This window comes from Papaver somniferum, chromosome 3 (genome assembly GCF_003573695.1).
Source record: "Papaver somniferum cultivar HN1 chromosome 3, ASM357369v1, whole genome shotgun sequence".
In the NCBI taxonomy this organism is placed as follows: domain Eukaryota; kingdom Viridiplantae; phylum Streptophyta; class Magnoliopsida; order Ranunculales; family Papaveraceae; genus Papaver; species Papaver somniferum.
Window position 1 is genome coordinate 18099494 of NC_039360.1, and position 16909 is coordinate 18116402.

At 36.9% G+C, this 16909-nt stretch overlaps 2 protein-coding genes across 3 annotated transcripts; both read left to right on the forward strand.

The window, feature by feature from the left end:
- The first annotated feature begins 411 nt into the window (after positions 1-411).
- On the forward strand, positions 412-3406 carry LOC113355418 (F-box/kelch-repeat protein At3g06240-like). Of its 2 annotated transcripts, none has more exons than XM_026598275.1 (2): positions 412-2560; positions 2898-3406. In XM_026598275.1, the coding sequence occupies exon 1, from the start codon at positions 1378-1380 to the stop codon at positions 2344-2346; it is 969 nt and encodes a 322-aa protein (XP_026454060.1). In that variant the 5' UTR covers positions 412-1377; the 3' UTR covers positions 2347-2560; positions 2898-3406. The 2 variants fall into 2 exon arrangements, with proteins under 2 accessions (XP_026454060.1, XP_026454059.1); XM_026598274.1 differs by having other exon boundaries at positions 2901-3406.
- Positions 3407-14502: 11096 nt separating this feature from the next.
- LOC113359082 (peptide-N4-(N-acetyl-beta-glucosaminyl)asparagine amidase A-like) lies at positions 14503-16353 on the forward strand. Its single transcript, XM_026602773.1, has one exon. The coding sequence runs from the start codon at positions 14503-14505 to the stop codon at positions 16351-16353; it is 1851 nt and encodes a 616-aa protein (XP_026458558.1).
- Positions 16354-16909: the final 556 nt, after the last annotated feature.

The window sequence follows — 16909 nt, forward strand, 5'->3', positions numbered from 1 at the left end:
AGAGCCAAAATTGCAGTTTATAAACCTGATATTCTACATGAATGTTCTCTTTGCAATAATGGAATTGAAACTATGAATCATCTCTTTTTTGACTGTCCTTTTGCTAAAACTTTGTGGCTAACAATGAATATCAATATAGATGTTATTGCAGGTAATTTTGATTTTGTACAAAATTGGATAATCACTTGGTTTACCAAACTTGGTAGTATAGATTCGGCTTTATGCTTGAGTAATCCTACTTATGTTTATATATTAATGTGTACTATGTGGTACATCTGGAAAGATAGGTGCTCTCTTGTTTTTAAAGGGATCAAACCTAATATTCAAAGCTCATGTGCCAGAATTGTTAATCTTATAAAGCAATGTACTGACTGCTTGGTTTCTAATATTGGTACCAGACATAACTTGCAGGCTCAAGTTTGGATCCCACCTGCTAAGGATTTTGTTAAGATTAACTTGGATGGTTCTTACATACCTTCAACTAAAAAGGAAGTGTTTGACTAATTATTCGTGATTTTGCAGGAAAATGCTTAGGAGCTAAAGGAATCAAATTTGAAGGGGAAGTGGAAGAGGGGGCGGAACACTTTGAATGTAAAGTTTTGGAAATTGTAGTAGACTGGCTGGAGGAGTTGCATTTCGAAAAAGCTATATTTGAGATGGATTGTGAAAATGTGATTAAGTCTGTAATGGACCAACAAGTGCACTGGTTCAACTCAAGCATAGTCGAAAGAGTTAAATCTAAAAGTCATAGTAGTAGTAAATTTTAGTTTTTCAAATCTATTCATAGGCTTGTCAATAATGTAGCTCACTCTTTAGCTCGTAAAGCAAGAGAGGATGAGACAGATTCTTATTACATGTCAAACTTCCCAGATTTCATTTCTCAATTGCTGGAAAATGATCTCTGCTGCTATGCAATTTAATCAATAAAATTCTTTTTTAGTATCAAAAAAACAGAAAAAAACTTCGCCACTTTCTCTCTATGTCAATTTTTCTCTTGTTTTATTTTTGAAGATCAGTCTGGTTAATTAATCAAGTAAACAACATAAATATGATCAAAACCCATCTTCATCTCTACTGCTTTCTTCTTTTGGTTAGTGGATCATGTTGATTTACCCGATCCGTGAATCTGTCTTCTGTACCCGAAGGAAACTCTGTTTTTTCTGATTGATGATGCTATGTTCAATTGGGTGCTAATTAGTTCGTCTTGGTTAAGAAATTTGGCATGAATTGCTTGGAAGTCAGTAAATTTGATCAATTTATTCACAAAAATTGAAATTGGAGTGCCAGTTGTCGCTGAATTAGAAGATTTTGAAAAATATTTGAAGAAAATTGGACATTTTTTTCATTTAGACGTTGAAGTGGAAAAAGGAAGCAAGAATGTCAAGTATTCCGGAAGAGATGTACCATGAAATCCTATTAAGAGTACCAGTGAGATCATTACTTGTATGTAAGTCTGTCTGCAAGAAATGGTATGCCCTGATCACTTCCTCTAATTTTGTTAATGCTCATCTTAATCTCACTACCGAGAAAAATAACCCTCTTCTCATGCTTAAAGCTTTATCCTGGGATACCAACAGTAGTCTATTTTTCTCAATAGGTTATGATTCATTAGCATCATGTTCGGTTTTGGGTGAAAATGATTCAGTTGATGCCATTGAAATGGGTTACCCATTCAAGTCTTTAGGTTATCATAGTTTTAAGTTATTGGGTTCATCCAATGGTCTAATTTGCATGGCGATGTTTGGTCGTTATAATAAGAATTTATTATGTGTTTGGAACCCAGCCACAAGAGAATATGATGAAATACAGCCAACGTTATCATCAATTGAACCATATGACAGTGTTCGGTTACATGCTTTTGGTTATGATTGCAAGAGTGATGATTACGAGTTGGCAATAGGTGTCCAAACTGATGGAAGGGAGAGTAGTACACTAGTCCAAGTCTATTCTTTAGCATCACATTCATGGAAAACCCAGAAAACCATACCTTATTGGTTTCATGGGGAAGAAAAATCTGGTGTGATTTTTAATGGAGACTTTCATTGGTTTGCAGCACCACTAGGTCAAGACAGCTATTTATTACTCGCTTTTGATATCAGTGATGATACTTTTAAAGAAATGCAACTACCGAAAGAACTTTTGAAGTATAGGTACCAAGACTTGTTTCTGGGAGTGTTGGAAGGGCGCCTCTGGATACTTGTCAGCTCAAATATGAGTTTTCAGTTCGAAGTATGGAAGATGATGGTGTTCGAGAATCTTGGACTAAGCATTGTGTCATTGCCCATGAGAGTATTTTCTATACCCTGCTTTATTTTAGGCTTGTGTTATCTTTTAAGAATGGGGTGATTCTGTTCTTGGCTGCCAATGGGCTAGTTTCGTATGACCCAAAAGATGGAAGTTCTAGACAACTAAAAATCAATAATGATCCACTTTTGAACTTCTTCGGCAGCAAGGATTATATTGAAAGTTTAGTTTCTCTGAAATCCGGTACTTATGTTGGGGGAGAAGATGACTAAAGAATCAATAAGAACACAAAGAAAGCGCTTTAAAAGAAATACAGGTAATTCTGTTATTTGGATTTTGTTATTGATTATATCCATATGGTTTTTTAGTGAATTACTCAATTGGATTAAAGTTTGAGATTATCAAGTTACAAAGATGCATTTGGATTCTGGTAGTAAGTGGTACAATATCTATGAAATCTCAAACTCTTTAAGTTTGTGGTTATTGTTTTTATCGGAATTTTGTTTTCTCGATGTTTAGTTTTCCATGATAAAACTTTCCTATGCAGAATGCTTTATAGAATGATAACCTCAATGATTAGCTGTGAGATCGATTCCCCAGTCTCATCTTTAATGGTTCACATCTTAATAATGCGGTAATTTGCAATGGTTTAGCAGGGAAATATGAAGTCCGTAATTTTACTTGAGCTGCAGTACTAACATGGAGCCACGCAAGAGCAACACAAAATCAGTTGAAACTTAGGTGGTTGAGGCTGCGAGTGCTATAGTGAACAATTAGTTAGTCTGATACTTGATATTATAGTGCGTGCTGCTCGCTTATGTTTTGACTGCTTCATAGTAAAAGTTCTTTTGGGTTGCAGTCTACTACTCTTTCCTATTTATGTAATATTGAAGTTCTTCTGAGATTGCAATTCCATGACTAGTACTTGATATTACAGCAATTCCTATGTAAGGGTGGTAGGCTGGTGCTTGTTGGATCGTGTTTCTCAGGGTTCGCAGTCTTCTACTCTATTCCTATGCGTGTTTGAAGCTCCGATATCGATTATTGATAATTAACGAGGCTGATATTAGTCATGGAATTATGTCACTGAGAACTGTAATACATGCTTCCTTACATGATAGAAGAGACTTCACATAACTAAGAGGAACATTGGAAGAATGTAAAATACTGTATTACAGCATAGATTTATTAACTTAGTCTTGTAGTTTTTTGAATATTAGGTTCCTATAGTGGTCTGGTTTCCTAATTCCTCTGCCAGATCGCCAGTTACAACATATTACTAACATAGGTACAGTACAGATTCACACTCCGAAAAGAAAGCCTTGCACAAAATTGATTATATTCACAGCACCATATATTATGGTCAAAATTACCACACTAGCAAGAGTAGAATTGTCTTGTAAAATCTTACCATTTGCTGCAGAAACAACTCTAGAGTAGAAACCATTCAGATCTTTGTATGTCAATGTCTGGCTTGTGCTTCCTCAACCTGACAAAACCGAACGATCTTTAATAAGCATCCATTCGCTTGATTCTTGACTGTTCTCAGATTCAATTTGAATTTGCTCATTTGATGATAGAGCACGAGTATATTTCTCATGTAGGGGAAGAATACCGCACGCCCATTAAGTAAGCGAAATTATGATAAGTGAGTATGAGCGAAGGATTTCACATATAGCTTATTTAGAGTGACGTACCAGATGACGTCAGAATAATCATGAGAAAAGTGTGAAGAACCACGCGAAGTCAAGAGTGTGTGCGAGAATGTTCAATATGAGTGTGTGAGAATAATACTTGTCAGATCCGAAAATAGGGGCTTTATTAGTTGTACTCCACTACATGTTAGTTGTCATCCACTATGTAAAACCCTATATAAGGGATTGAGCGGTCATGTAAAGAGGGGGCTTGGTCAAGAAATTTAGGAGAGAAAAATTTTATTTGGAGAGCAAGTTAAGGTTTTCATATCATCTTGTATCCAATTTTAAGATCTTAATGATTGATTTTATGATTCCACCATGATTATGTAGATTCCAATTGTAGATTTCTATATGGATATGGTTGTAGGATTTCCTGCAACTACATTTTGGCGCTAGAAAGAGGGAGGATTGATATATCCTGTTGGTGAATTTATGATAGTTGTGGAAAGTTAGATCTACAAATGATAGTATTAGAATCTACAGATCTTTAAGACGATGAAGGTGAAACAGGAAGTATTTGTGGAGAGAGTACGAATCATCAGAATACGAGGAAGAGGTAAAAGCGTACAATGTAATTCAATAACTAATACTCCAATTTCTGGTGCGGAATTCCAAGCAAGAGTAACAGGAAGAATACACAAACGTGATTATGAAGGAAAAAAGGTTATGACGGTGGACAAAAAATCTCCATTAAAGGAATGGGAAAAAGGGAAATAACATTTGCGGCTGATGATATTCCGGAAGATAATTTAAAGCGAACAGATTCGTTGGTGATTACAATAATGGCAAAGCGAAAAGGAAATAAGGAAGGAGTAAAGGAACCACAGGAATGGGCGATAGACAGAACTTTGGTAGATACAGGTAGTGCGGTAGATATCTTATTCCATCGTACGTTTAAATCTATGGGGTATAAAGATGCGGATATGAAGCGTACGAATTACAATATTCATGGATTTAATAAAACAATAACGAAACCAAAGGGTGAGATAGAAACACAAGTAACATTGTGTGTGGTCGATATAGAATCACCGTACAACATGTTGTTGGAACGACCGTGGGTCCATGCAATAAAAGTTGTAACATCAACATTACATCAATGCATCAGATTCCCAATTCCAAGTGGAAACTTCAGGGAAATGCAATGAGTGCAAAATCCTGCAACCAGGTGGATGTAGCAAATTATGAAGGACGCGCGAAGAAGCGAAAAGATCGCTCGAGAAAAGCAAAAGAATTAAAGAAAGAACAAGAATTAAGGATATACATGATCAGAGCACAAGAAGGAATGGGAATACCAAGTGAAATACATGACAAAGAAGGCGAGCCAATTCAGGAAATAAAGGAGCCAACACCAATGGCAGAACCAAGAGCGAATTTTACCGCAGCAGAGCCGACGAAGGAGATAAATATTGGAACAAAAGAAGAACCAAAGATATTGAGAATTGGAACCAAAATGGGTAAAGAAGAAGAAGAGAGAACAATTGACATCTTGCGAGAATACAGTGACATTTTCGCATGGGGCATGAAAGAAATTCCAGGAATAGATCCTTTTGTTGCATGCCACAGGTTGGATATTAATAAGAATGCGAGTCCATTTAAAAAAAAGGATAAGGAAGATAGCGACAACGCATCATCCTTAAATAGAAGTAGAGTTACAAAAGATGCTAGAGGCAGGAATTATAAGACCAGCAAAATATACAGAATGGATAGAAAATATGGTGGTGGTGCCAAAGAATAATAGACAGCTTTCCTTTACCAGATATCCCACAAATAGTAGAAGCGGCATCAGGGAATGGTAGACTTTCATTGATGGATGTATATAAAGGCTATAATCAAATTTCTTTGGCTGAGGATGATCAATAACATACCGTTTTTTTTGCACCCAGAGGATTATATTATTATACAAAAATTCCATTTGGACTGAAAAATGCAGGTGCGACGTATCAGAGAATGGTAGAAAAGGTGTTTGTGAAATGGATACACACGACATTGGAGGTTTATGTCGATGATATGTTGGTAAAAAGTAAAGAAGCAAAAGATCATGTTGATAATTTAAGAGAAATCTTCGAACAAATGCGACAATTCAATATCAAAGTGAACCTAGAAAAATGTGTTTTCGGAGTAGATTCAGGAAAAAATTTAGGCTATATTGTATCTAAAGAGGGAATAGAAGTTGATCCATAAAAAGTGAAAGCGGTTCGTGATATGCCACCTCCGGCAACATTCAAAGAGTTACATAAATTAAATGGGATGATAGCTTCGTTGGGACGATATATTTCACGTTCTTCGGACAAGTGCAAACATTTTTTCAACATATTAAAGATGGGGACAAAGTTTGAATGGACAGAGGAGTGCGACAAGGCATTGCAGAGCATACCGAATTATCTAATGAATTTATCCATCATGTATAAAGCTGAGCCGGGAAAAGAATTGTTATTATATTTGGCATCAACACCGCATGCATTAAGTGTTGTTTTGCTGCGTTCGGATCAAGGGATAGAAAATCCTATTTACTATATAAGAAAAACGTATAATAACGCAGAGAAAAATTATTCAAAGATTGAAAAGTTAATTCTCGCACTGGTTTATGCTTCATACAAACTTCGCATTTATTTTCAGGCTCATAAGGTTAAGGTATTAATAAAGGTACCAATTGAACCTGCAATGAAAAATTAGAAAAGGTCAGGAAGAATTGAAATATGGAATGCACAAGTGAGGAACTTTCAGATCAGCTATGAGGTTTTATCTTCACCAAAATCACAAGTTATTGCAGAGTTTTTAGAAAAATTTTCATTGGAGGAGGATGAATATGTAGAAGAAATGATGGATGTGGATGAAGAACCTGGGAATCCAAATGACTTGTTGATGGATCGTAACTCAAATAGATGGGAAATATTGGTGGATGGATCATCAAACAGTGAAGGAAATGGAATTGTAATTGTCTTTATTTCACCAACTGGAGTGCGAGTGGCTTATTCATTCAGATTGGAGTTCGCATCAACAAATAATGAAACTGAATATGAAGCGGTGGTTCATGCGTTAAAGTTAGCAATTGAAATGCAAATAAAGGATGATAGGATAAATAGTGATTCACAGCTTGTAATCCGTCAGATAGAAGGTACATATAACACAAATGAGCCATCTTTACAGAAATACAAGAAGCTAGTCGTCGAATTAGCATCACAAATTCCAAAAAAAAGTTGGAGGCATATAGGCAGGAAGGATAACAGGTTCATAGATGTATTAGCTTTCACTCCTTCTATGTTAGTAGATCCAGTTGCGCGAGATCTAAAGATATATACACTCTTTTTACCCTCAATAAAGAAGGAAGTAGAAGAAGATGTAGTTCTAATGATAGTATAAGACACAGAAGATGAACAAGTGAATAATGATACAGATTGGAGAACCCAAATCCATTTATACTTGGAAAAGGGAGAAGTCCCAAGGAATATCTTGAAGGCACACAAATTAAAAAGTCGTGCGACCAACTATGAGTTAAGAAATGATGTCTTGTATACAAAGTCATTTCTTGGACCATCGCTTAGTTGCTTAACGCGAAAAAAAGGTATGGAAATACTAAAAGCATTACATTATGGTGATGCTGGAAATCATAATGGAGGAAGGTCTTTAGCATATAGGGCAAAGATACAAGGATATTATTGGCCATACATGCATGAAGACGCAAAGCAAGTATCAAGAAGATACGAAGAGTGCCAACGTCATGGGAAAAAGATACACGCGCCCGGAGCGATGTTATACTCATCAACAAATGCATGGCCATTTGGAAAATGGGGAATATATATTGTGGGTCCGTTCATACCGGGAACAGGACAAAGAAGATATCTGATTGTCGCGACGGACTATTTCACAAAATGGGTAGAAGTAAAAGCAGTTGAAGATATTCGAGAGAAGGATATATTTACATTCATATGTGAGAATATCATCTGCAGATTTTGAATCCGCGCACAACTTGTTTCTCATAATGGAAAACAATTTGAAGGAGAAAATATAGAATTGTTACTCAATGCATTTAATATTTAAAGTGGAAAATCGACTCCCTTTTATCCACGAAGCAATGGACAAGTAGAGGAAACAAATAATACAATCGCAGATACATTGAAAAAGAAGTTGGAAGGACACAACAAAGGGTGGTGCGAACAAGTGCATAATGCAGAATGGGCATACAGAACAACTAGAAGAGAAGCAACGGGAATGTCACCTTTCTGTTTAACATATGGGGTAGAAGCGGTACTACCAACAGAGGTTATTATTCCTACAACCAAGAGAGAAGCGTGGGAAAAGAATCTAAGTGCGGATTTAATTTTAACAAAACTAGATGATTTAGAGGAGGCAAGAGAAATCGCTCTACAACATATGGAAAATTATCAAAAGAGGATAGCGCGAGAATATAAAAAACATGTCAAGGTAAGAGAATTTCAACCAGGAGAATTGTTGTTGAGAGAAATACCACCATATTAGAAAGGAAGAGAACGGAAAGTTGGAGAAAAGATATGATGGACCATATATAATAAAAAGAGTGGTTGGAAATGGAGCTTATGAGTTGATGGACCCTGAAGGAAGGAATACAGGTCGCAAGCTAGATGATCCGCGGAACAGTTTATATTTGAAGAAATATTATCCATAAATACTTGCGATAATCGTCACATGTACTAAAAAGTATTCTGCGAGCTTAAAGATGCGAGTTTCACTTGTATTATTCAAATATATGAATAAATTTGAAGATTTCGCTCTTTTCTAAATGATTCTCATATAAAAATAAGGCAAGCATAAGACCTTAAAATAAGATCTTAATAGAAGGCACCAGAAGTAAAGACTCTTATTAGGGAGGCTAGGCATCCAATTGTGGCATGCACCCATACAACAAGAGGAAATAGTAATACCTATAGCACGTCATAATTGGAGAAAACCTGGTGAACATGGCTCAAGTTAAATCTACATCGACCCTGGAGCTTGAGTCATAGAGATTAATTTGGGGTAAGAAAAAATCTCATCCAGGAGAGACACCTAAGTCGAAAGATTAAGGTAATAAGATCTCTCATAAGGAGTGCAGAAACTCGATCAGGGCGCCGAGGTACGCGGTTGAGTCAAGAGTGCCTGGGGCGTCTGGAGCGTACCTTGCCACTCTTGACAAGTCTTGACTATGATGCACTCGGTCCGAAGAAACCCCACTTAGGGTGCGGTCTTGTAACCATAAACCTTATCGGTGGAGGGATAAAAGACTGCGAAAACAACTGATTGTTGAATTATCAGATGGGAGGAGCCCACCTTAACCCGGTAGTGGTAAGCTTCCTTGAAGGAGAAATCAGGGGTAATATAAGGATGACACCCTCCATTAGGGAGCTTAATTGTGTCAAAAGACGTAAATGTCATGAGGCTTTTTACTCATGGGAGTATCAAGGCTTGTTATATTTACGCACATATAAAACCTGCAGAGGCAATAATACAAGAGTATGATAAGGCGAGATCAATGGGTCATTACATCTAGGTGTAAGGACCTCCTGCGATCTCATCGCACAGATATAAAATCATATATTAGGAAAGATAAGACCTTTACTTGGGAAGGCTAACTAAGACCTCATGAGAAAAATAACGCTCTCATTTAAGTAATTTCGCGTAGATATGATGACTTGTTTCTTACAAGATATATAATAAGAGGCAAGTATTAGAATTAAAATAAGAAAGTATATTATCTCTCTTGTCAAGAAACAAGTGTTACAAATAAAGTATGTTTCACATGCACCGAAAAATAAAAATTAAGCATCATTAAGAAGTGCATCTTGATTGTTCAAAGAAGCTTCAGCATCAACCTTGTAGTAAGAATTCGGGTTCTCAATTTCAACATCAACTTTGTTACCAGAGTCTGAATCCTTAGAAAGAGCATCATTGGATTTATCTTTTTCAGATTGATCTTCGGGAGGGGAAACTTCAAAGTTCTCTTCTTCTTCATCATTACTTACATAATCATAATCACCGTCAGGTTCAGGAAGCGTCTCATATCACTTATATTAATAGGGGGGACATTCACTAGAGGAAGAGATTTACTCAAAACAGAGATTGAGTCTTAATATGAGCACCATGAGCGACCTCCTTCTCAGCGTTTCTGGTTTTAATATCAGTGAAATCTTGAAGATACGAAAATCGTCTTCATGCACGATCTCGAGAAGAAGTAAGTGAGACCGCAAGGTTCGAATGTGAGATCTCAAGATCCGCGCGATCTTTGCGAATCTTGGCTAGGTTAGATCTCAATTTGGAAATAGTGGATTGATGCGATTTGTCAGAATCTGCAAAGAGCAACATTGAATTATAACCTGCAGAATTCAAGCAATAATTAAAAGAGACAAGGCATCCAACTCCATATGACTACCTTCCTTAAGCAAAAGAAGAAATTGACATAAACCAAGACCACTATTCTTCATGTTTTCCATAACCTTGTCAAAATCATCACCAATTAAACCATTGAGACGAGATCGAATCTTCTTCTCATCCTCAAAAAGAGAAGCATTTTATTTTTTGAGGATATTGTGAGATTCCTTCAATTGATTATGATGTTCTTGAAGTTGATTCATCTTCACAGTCAGGTTTATCTTACTTTGAATGATCTTTTTATTTTGAGTGTTTAACTCCTTTATTGATTCATCGTGCTGGTTCCTTAATAAGAGAAGAGATTTCTCTTGATCATCGCAAACTTTTTGGAGGATTAAATATTGACGCGAGAACATCGCTTCTATCTTCAGGAAAGAACATTTTTCCTTAGAAAGACCCAAGTTTTCTTCAGACAAGGTTTGATGTCTTAAGTCGGCATTATATAGTAAATTAGATAGATGGGAGATTTGGGTATTCAATGTCTCATTTTGTTGGATTAGGTGGGTATTCTCATGCGTAAGATTGTCAATCTTATCAAGTGAATATGAGTGCTCATTATTTAATTGATCTATCTGAATCTGCAACTTCTCATTATCTGCGCGAGCATCCTCCGCGAGAAATTGAAAATCATACCTCTCCGAAATACGTTTCTTGTTTAGATCTTAATGAATGCATGAAGAGACCATAAAAAATGTGTGGATAAACAAAGGAAGACATTCTTCAAATGAATAATAAAAGACAAAGGAGGAGATACCTTTGAGTTTTTGGTTTTGATTGCGAAGATCTTCAGATTCGAGGGTTACAACTTGGAGTTCCCCATTCAGCCTGTTGACTTCTTTTTCCAAGAAAGTATTGCGGTGAGAAATTTCTAGCTTGGAGCAGCTATATTCGAAATATCCCTCAGCTAAGATCATGCGACGATGAGATTCCTGAAGATAAGACAAAGAATAAATATGTACAACGTCTTAATCAAGAAGACATATATAAAAGGGTGATTACCAGAACACCTAGTGCGATATGGACACATGGGTCAATCTGAGAATAGATCTCGTCTCTTGTAGCTTTGTTAGGAGGAAATTCGCACAACAATTTACTCAGAGCATTACAGATTCGAAGCTTATAAGGATCATCGATAGGCGAGCGGGTAGCACTAATAATGTCAGACAAAGCTTGAGAAGCAAAGTCTACACCCTCTAAAACCTTTTTATCAACTGAAATGGAGCCGAAATATAAGAAGAGTGGATGATATTACTCGCAGGATTAGGCACGACATTGTCAGCAGGAGCAGGAATGTCAGCTTTATCCTTCAAAGCAGAATTATCTGCGAAATGGGGAATGTTTACAAAAGTAGAAATGACCTGATTCGTACCTTGCGAGATTACAGGGGCAGGAATAGAAACTTCCTTCATTGCTTCATTAATTAGAACATTCTCTTTAGGGAAAGAGGTTTCCTTAATAGGAGTAGTAGTGTTTGGAGGGGCGAAGGCAACTAAGCTTTGTGCGGGAGGAGAAGTATTGTTGCGAATTTGAGAATCGGCAAGAGTTGGAATATTTGTTTCCACGAAATCAAAGTCAGGAACAGAAAGATCAGTAGAAATTATTGAGGGTTTGCGAATTTTCCTAACTTTAGCCCCTTTCCCGCCTTCAATCTCACGATCGGAATCCTGCGAAAACAACGCAGATAAGAAACAGAGGCAACAATATTGTTTTATAAGAAAAAAAATAAAAAATATTTCTTACTCCTTTGTTATGCGAAGGCTTCATTTTTTGAGATTCTTTGTTCTTCATGATTGATGAGGATTTAGGGTTGGAAACTATGATCTTGATGTTAATAGAAGAAGAACCTTTGGCATTACCAGAAGAATAACTTTTGCTGCAGTATGGGAATTGGGTTAACAGTAAGATCAACAATCATGATTATCAGAAGAAGATAACATGAGATCAGCAAAGTATACAAACCTTGTGTTAAGATCCATGGAAATAGCAGCACAACAACAAATCAAGATCAGCAAGATCAAAATCGAGATTCTCTGAAGATAAAAGATAAAGAAATTTTGCGAGAGCGGAGAAGAAAAGGATTTTCAGAAGAGAAGATGAAGTAAAAGAAGAAAATATTATCTCTCCTCAAATTCAGTTAATAAATAGACAAGAAATGGCCGGTTAAAATTCACATGTGCCGGTGAAAAAAGAGAAATTGACATGTGCAGACAAATTAGCTGAAATTATGGAAGTATGTCGGCAGATAAGAATCCGAAAAGATAGGAAGGTACGTCATTGTGCACTGAAGGTTTCTCACATCGCTCATTCTACTGAAGGAACGACATGAGAAGAGGCAAAAATGTAGGGGCAGAATACTACACGCCCATTAAGTAAGCGAAATTATGATAAGTGAGTATGAGCGAAGGATTTGTCATATAGCTTATTTAGAGTGACGTACCAAATGACGTCAGAATAATCATGAGAAAAGTGTGAAGAACCACGCGAAGTGAAGAGTATGTGCGAGAATGTTCAATATGAGTGTGCGAGAATAACGCATGTTAGATCCAAAAATAGGGGCTTTATTAGTTGTACTCCACTACATGTTAGCTGTCATCCACTATGTAAAACCTATATAAGGGATTGAGCAGTCATGTAAAGAGGGGGATTGGTCAAGAAATTTAGGAGAGAGAAAGTTTATTTGGAAAGCAAGTTAGAATTTTTGTATCATCTTGTATCTAATTTTAAGATCTTAATGAATGATTTTAGGATTCCACCATGATTATGTAGATTCCAATTGTAGATTTTGTTGGAATATTTTCAACGCCGCTAACCAAAGGGGGGTCCTGGGAGACTTACCTATATGAGTATGGAAATAAGGCCGTTTCCTAAGAGAAGAAGACCGTTCTCTAAAGAAGACTCATGAACAAGGATATAAGCACATGGCCATTAACGTGCTTGGCTACAGAACACATGATTTTATGAAATCAATATGTGTGGAGACTCCGGTTTTATCATAAGGGGTACTTGGTTCAAGACTGGTTTCACCATAGAACCTCGATAAGGCTTTGAGTTTCTTACACTAAGTGAAGGTTCAAATCCAAAAGATACCTATCATTTATGTGTTGATTTCAACGATGATGCTTAGTCTCAATTGTGCTTGAACTACGTTGGCTTGATCCCACTCGGGTACGTAGGCAGTCACTTCGGTGATGCAGTCACTCTGATTTAAAAGTTTTAACTTTGTTTTATGGTTTTTTGAAAATAGGGGGAGAATGTTGGAATATTTTCAACGCCGCTAACCAAAGGGGGGTCCTGGGGGGCAACGCCCCCGAAAGAATTTTTTGAACTGAAGGTTTTATTTGGCCGATAAAAGCCTGTTCGAAAATTTCGAATCCAAAAGACACCATTGATGTCTGTTGATGAAGGAACCTGACGTTTCGTGAATAGAAACTTGTTGGCGAATAAAAAAAACCTATTCCCAACAGGTGCAAAACCCTTTATAAATAGCTTCTCCCAGTTTCGTTTAACATATAAGAAAAAATCAATCTGTTTTCTCTGTTTCAAAAAGCATCATCAGAAATCAGAAATCTCTTTGTGTGTTCTTGATTGAATCAAGGGGTACAAACCTTGAATTCAGTTTTCGTTGCAGGGCTTTCATTGTATCCTGAAGGCAATATTTCGCATACCTGTTGTAATCGCCAATTGTTATTGGGAGGGTAGAAATATTTGTCTAAAAGAAATTTATACAAGCCTTGAAAGTTTTGGAGTGCAACACTTTCTTCTCTGATTCATTCATCCTTTGTGAAACCCAATTTTTTCCAACAGATTTCTATATGGATATGGTTGTAGGATTTACTGCAACTACATCTCGTTTATGGAATAAGACAATTTCATCATCCTTATGCACGTCACGCACAGTGAGTGGTGCTTCTTCTTTAATCTGTATTTAAATTTCCCTTGCCATTTCCTTTCTCCTTCTTCAATTATTATTTATAACTTTGGATATTTTCATGTTCCCTACCCATTCTGTCAGCACATTCATATTTTATTCAACAAAATAAATATTAAAACATTTTGGTGCCCATTATCTATCTTGAAACACCACCACATCAATCAGTCTGTCCACCCTTGAGAGTCTCCGACTAACATAAATTCTTACATCCATTCATCATCATCATCAACATAACTTCATCACAGGAAAATGTCGTCGTCATCATCATCTCCCATCCTTCTCATTCTCATCATCTCTACTTTCATGATCAACATCTCAACATCATCATCACCAAATTCTCCTGACCGTTACTTGAAATCATTAACAAATCCTCCTCCATCATCAACCATACAAACAGAATCCATCGAAGTAACAAAACCACCACCACCAAATCCGATCAATCCAAACTGTTCGATCCCTGTTCTCCAGAATTATTTCAATAACACCCCCACTTCACCACCATTTTCAACACCCTATTCACCACCGGAAAATTGTTCCGGTCCATGGAACAAAATCTTCCTGGAATACAGTGTCAGTTCTGATGGTGGAGAACAGGATGATAGAATCTCTGGTGTTTGGCTTCAAGGAATTGAGATTCTAAGAACAAGTACACCTCAAGGTAATCCGTCCGGAAGCTTCTGGAAAATTCGGAAAGATGTCTCAAGGTACTCATCATTGTTTACTCAATCCAATTTAACATTATCTGTGATGCTTGAAAGTGAGTCTATTGATGATTGGTTTACTGGTTTTTATCAAGTCAATGTTTCATTATTCTATTATCAAGATCAAGATCTTAATCTAACTAGGATCCCATCAGTTGAATTCATAGAACCGATCAAATTGAATAGGAAATTAGGGGGTTTATCTGAGACTAGTGGATTGGGCATGTACAATGCAGGTGCGTTTACAAATGAGACGTCACCGGATTTGATAATTCCGATTTCGGATAACGGGGGTGAAGGTTTTTGGTTTAGGATTAAGAATGAATCGGATATACATTCCAAAACGATTCAAATTCCACAGAATACAAGGAAAGCTGTTTTAGAAATTTATGTTTCGGCTCATGGGAATGATGAATTTTGGTATTCTAATCTACCAAATGAATACATTGAATCGAATCATCTGAGTGGTCAACGAGGAAATGGAGCTTTCCGGCAAGTGATTGCGACCGTTGACGGCGTGACGGTTGGTTCTACAACTCCATTTCCTGTTATTTTTCCGGGTGGGATTAATCCATTGTTTTGGGATCCTGTTGTAGGTATTGGAGCATTCAATTTGCCAACTTGTGATATTGATTTGACTCCGTTTCTCGGGTTTTTATTAGACGGAAAGAATCATTCTTTTGGTCTTGGGGTTGCTTATAGTAATTCAGTTTGGCTTGTGAATGCAAATCTTCATATTTGGTTGGATCATGGGTCAGACGTTGTTACGGCTCAATCGATTTCGTACCGAACTGAACCAATGCAACTCCAGAACCAAACACAGTTCCAAACTCTGGATGGGCAATTCAAGATTGAGGGACAAAGGAAGACTGAGTACTCTGGATGGGTTAAGTCATCAGCAGGAAACTTTACGACCCGCATCTACGACGAATTCAAATTCAAGAATGAAATCAAGTTAAGCAATAATGGGCAAGACAAGGAGGTTGAACAAAGGGTTAAGGTGAAAACAGAGATTAGAACTGAAAATGATATTGGTCATGAGATTAGTAAATCGATTCTAAGTAGAGAATACCCACTTAAGATTAGAATCTCCACACTGCCAGGAGCTGAAGCGGATACATTTGTATCGACTACTGATGTTTCTCATTCTACGAAAGAGAAATATACTCGTGCTTTATCGTCAAACGAGCAAATTCAAATTGAATCTGAGAACAGTCAAGAATCAAGCGGATGGATGCTTGTCAAAGATGGTTCTGTTTTGTCAGGATCAGGAACCACAAGCCAAACTTTGACATACAAAGATCTGAATGGTTTCTACTCTAGAGTTGTTTCTGCAGCAAATGGTAAGATTTTACAAGACGATTCTACTGTTGCTAGTGTGTCACTATTCTCTGCATAAACTAGGAGCTCAATCTCTTTTGGTTATTTACCTGAATTAGTGAATTGTTTGATTGATACAGTGTTTCACTTGAGTAGTACATTGTAAAAACACAATATATGGTGCTGTGTGAATATCATCAGTTTTGTGCAAGACATTCTTTTCGCAGCGTGAATCTGTACCCATGTTTGTAATACATAATAACTGGCAGTCTGGCAGACATATTTTTTTCTTGTACTTGGATGTGATCTCTCCAATTCTTTCATAGCGTGAAACTGTGTATTAGTCTAGTTGGGAACTGGAGGGACTTGGTTGTACAAGCCAGCTCGTTTCATGGTTTGTTGCTGTATCTTTCTCTGGGTTAACTAGCAAAGCTTGTTGCTGCAATCAGGCCTTTGATTCATGATTATGTCAGTACTAGGACTTCTGGACCCAGAAGTGAGAGGTGGCACACTACTGCGGCCAAAAGTAATCATTTATGACTTAGTTGAATTATTGTTGTCAAGAAGATGAAGTGAAATATGAAGAAACAATAAAGCAAATAAAGATTTGGAAACAGATTACCGTGTCAGTAGGC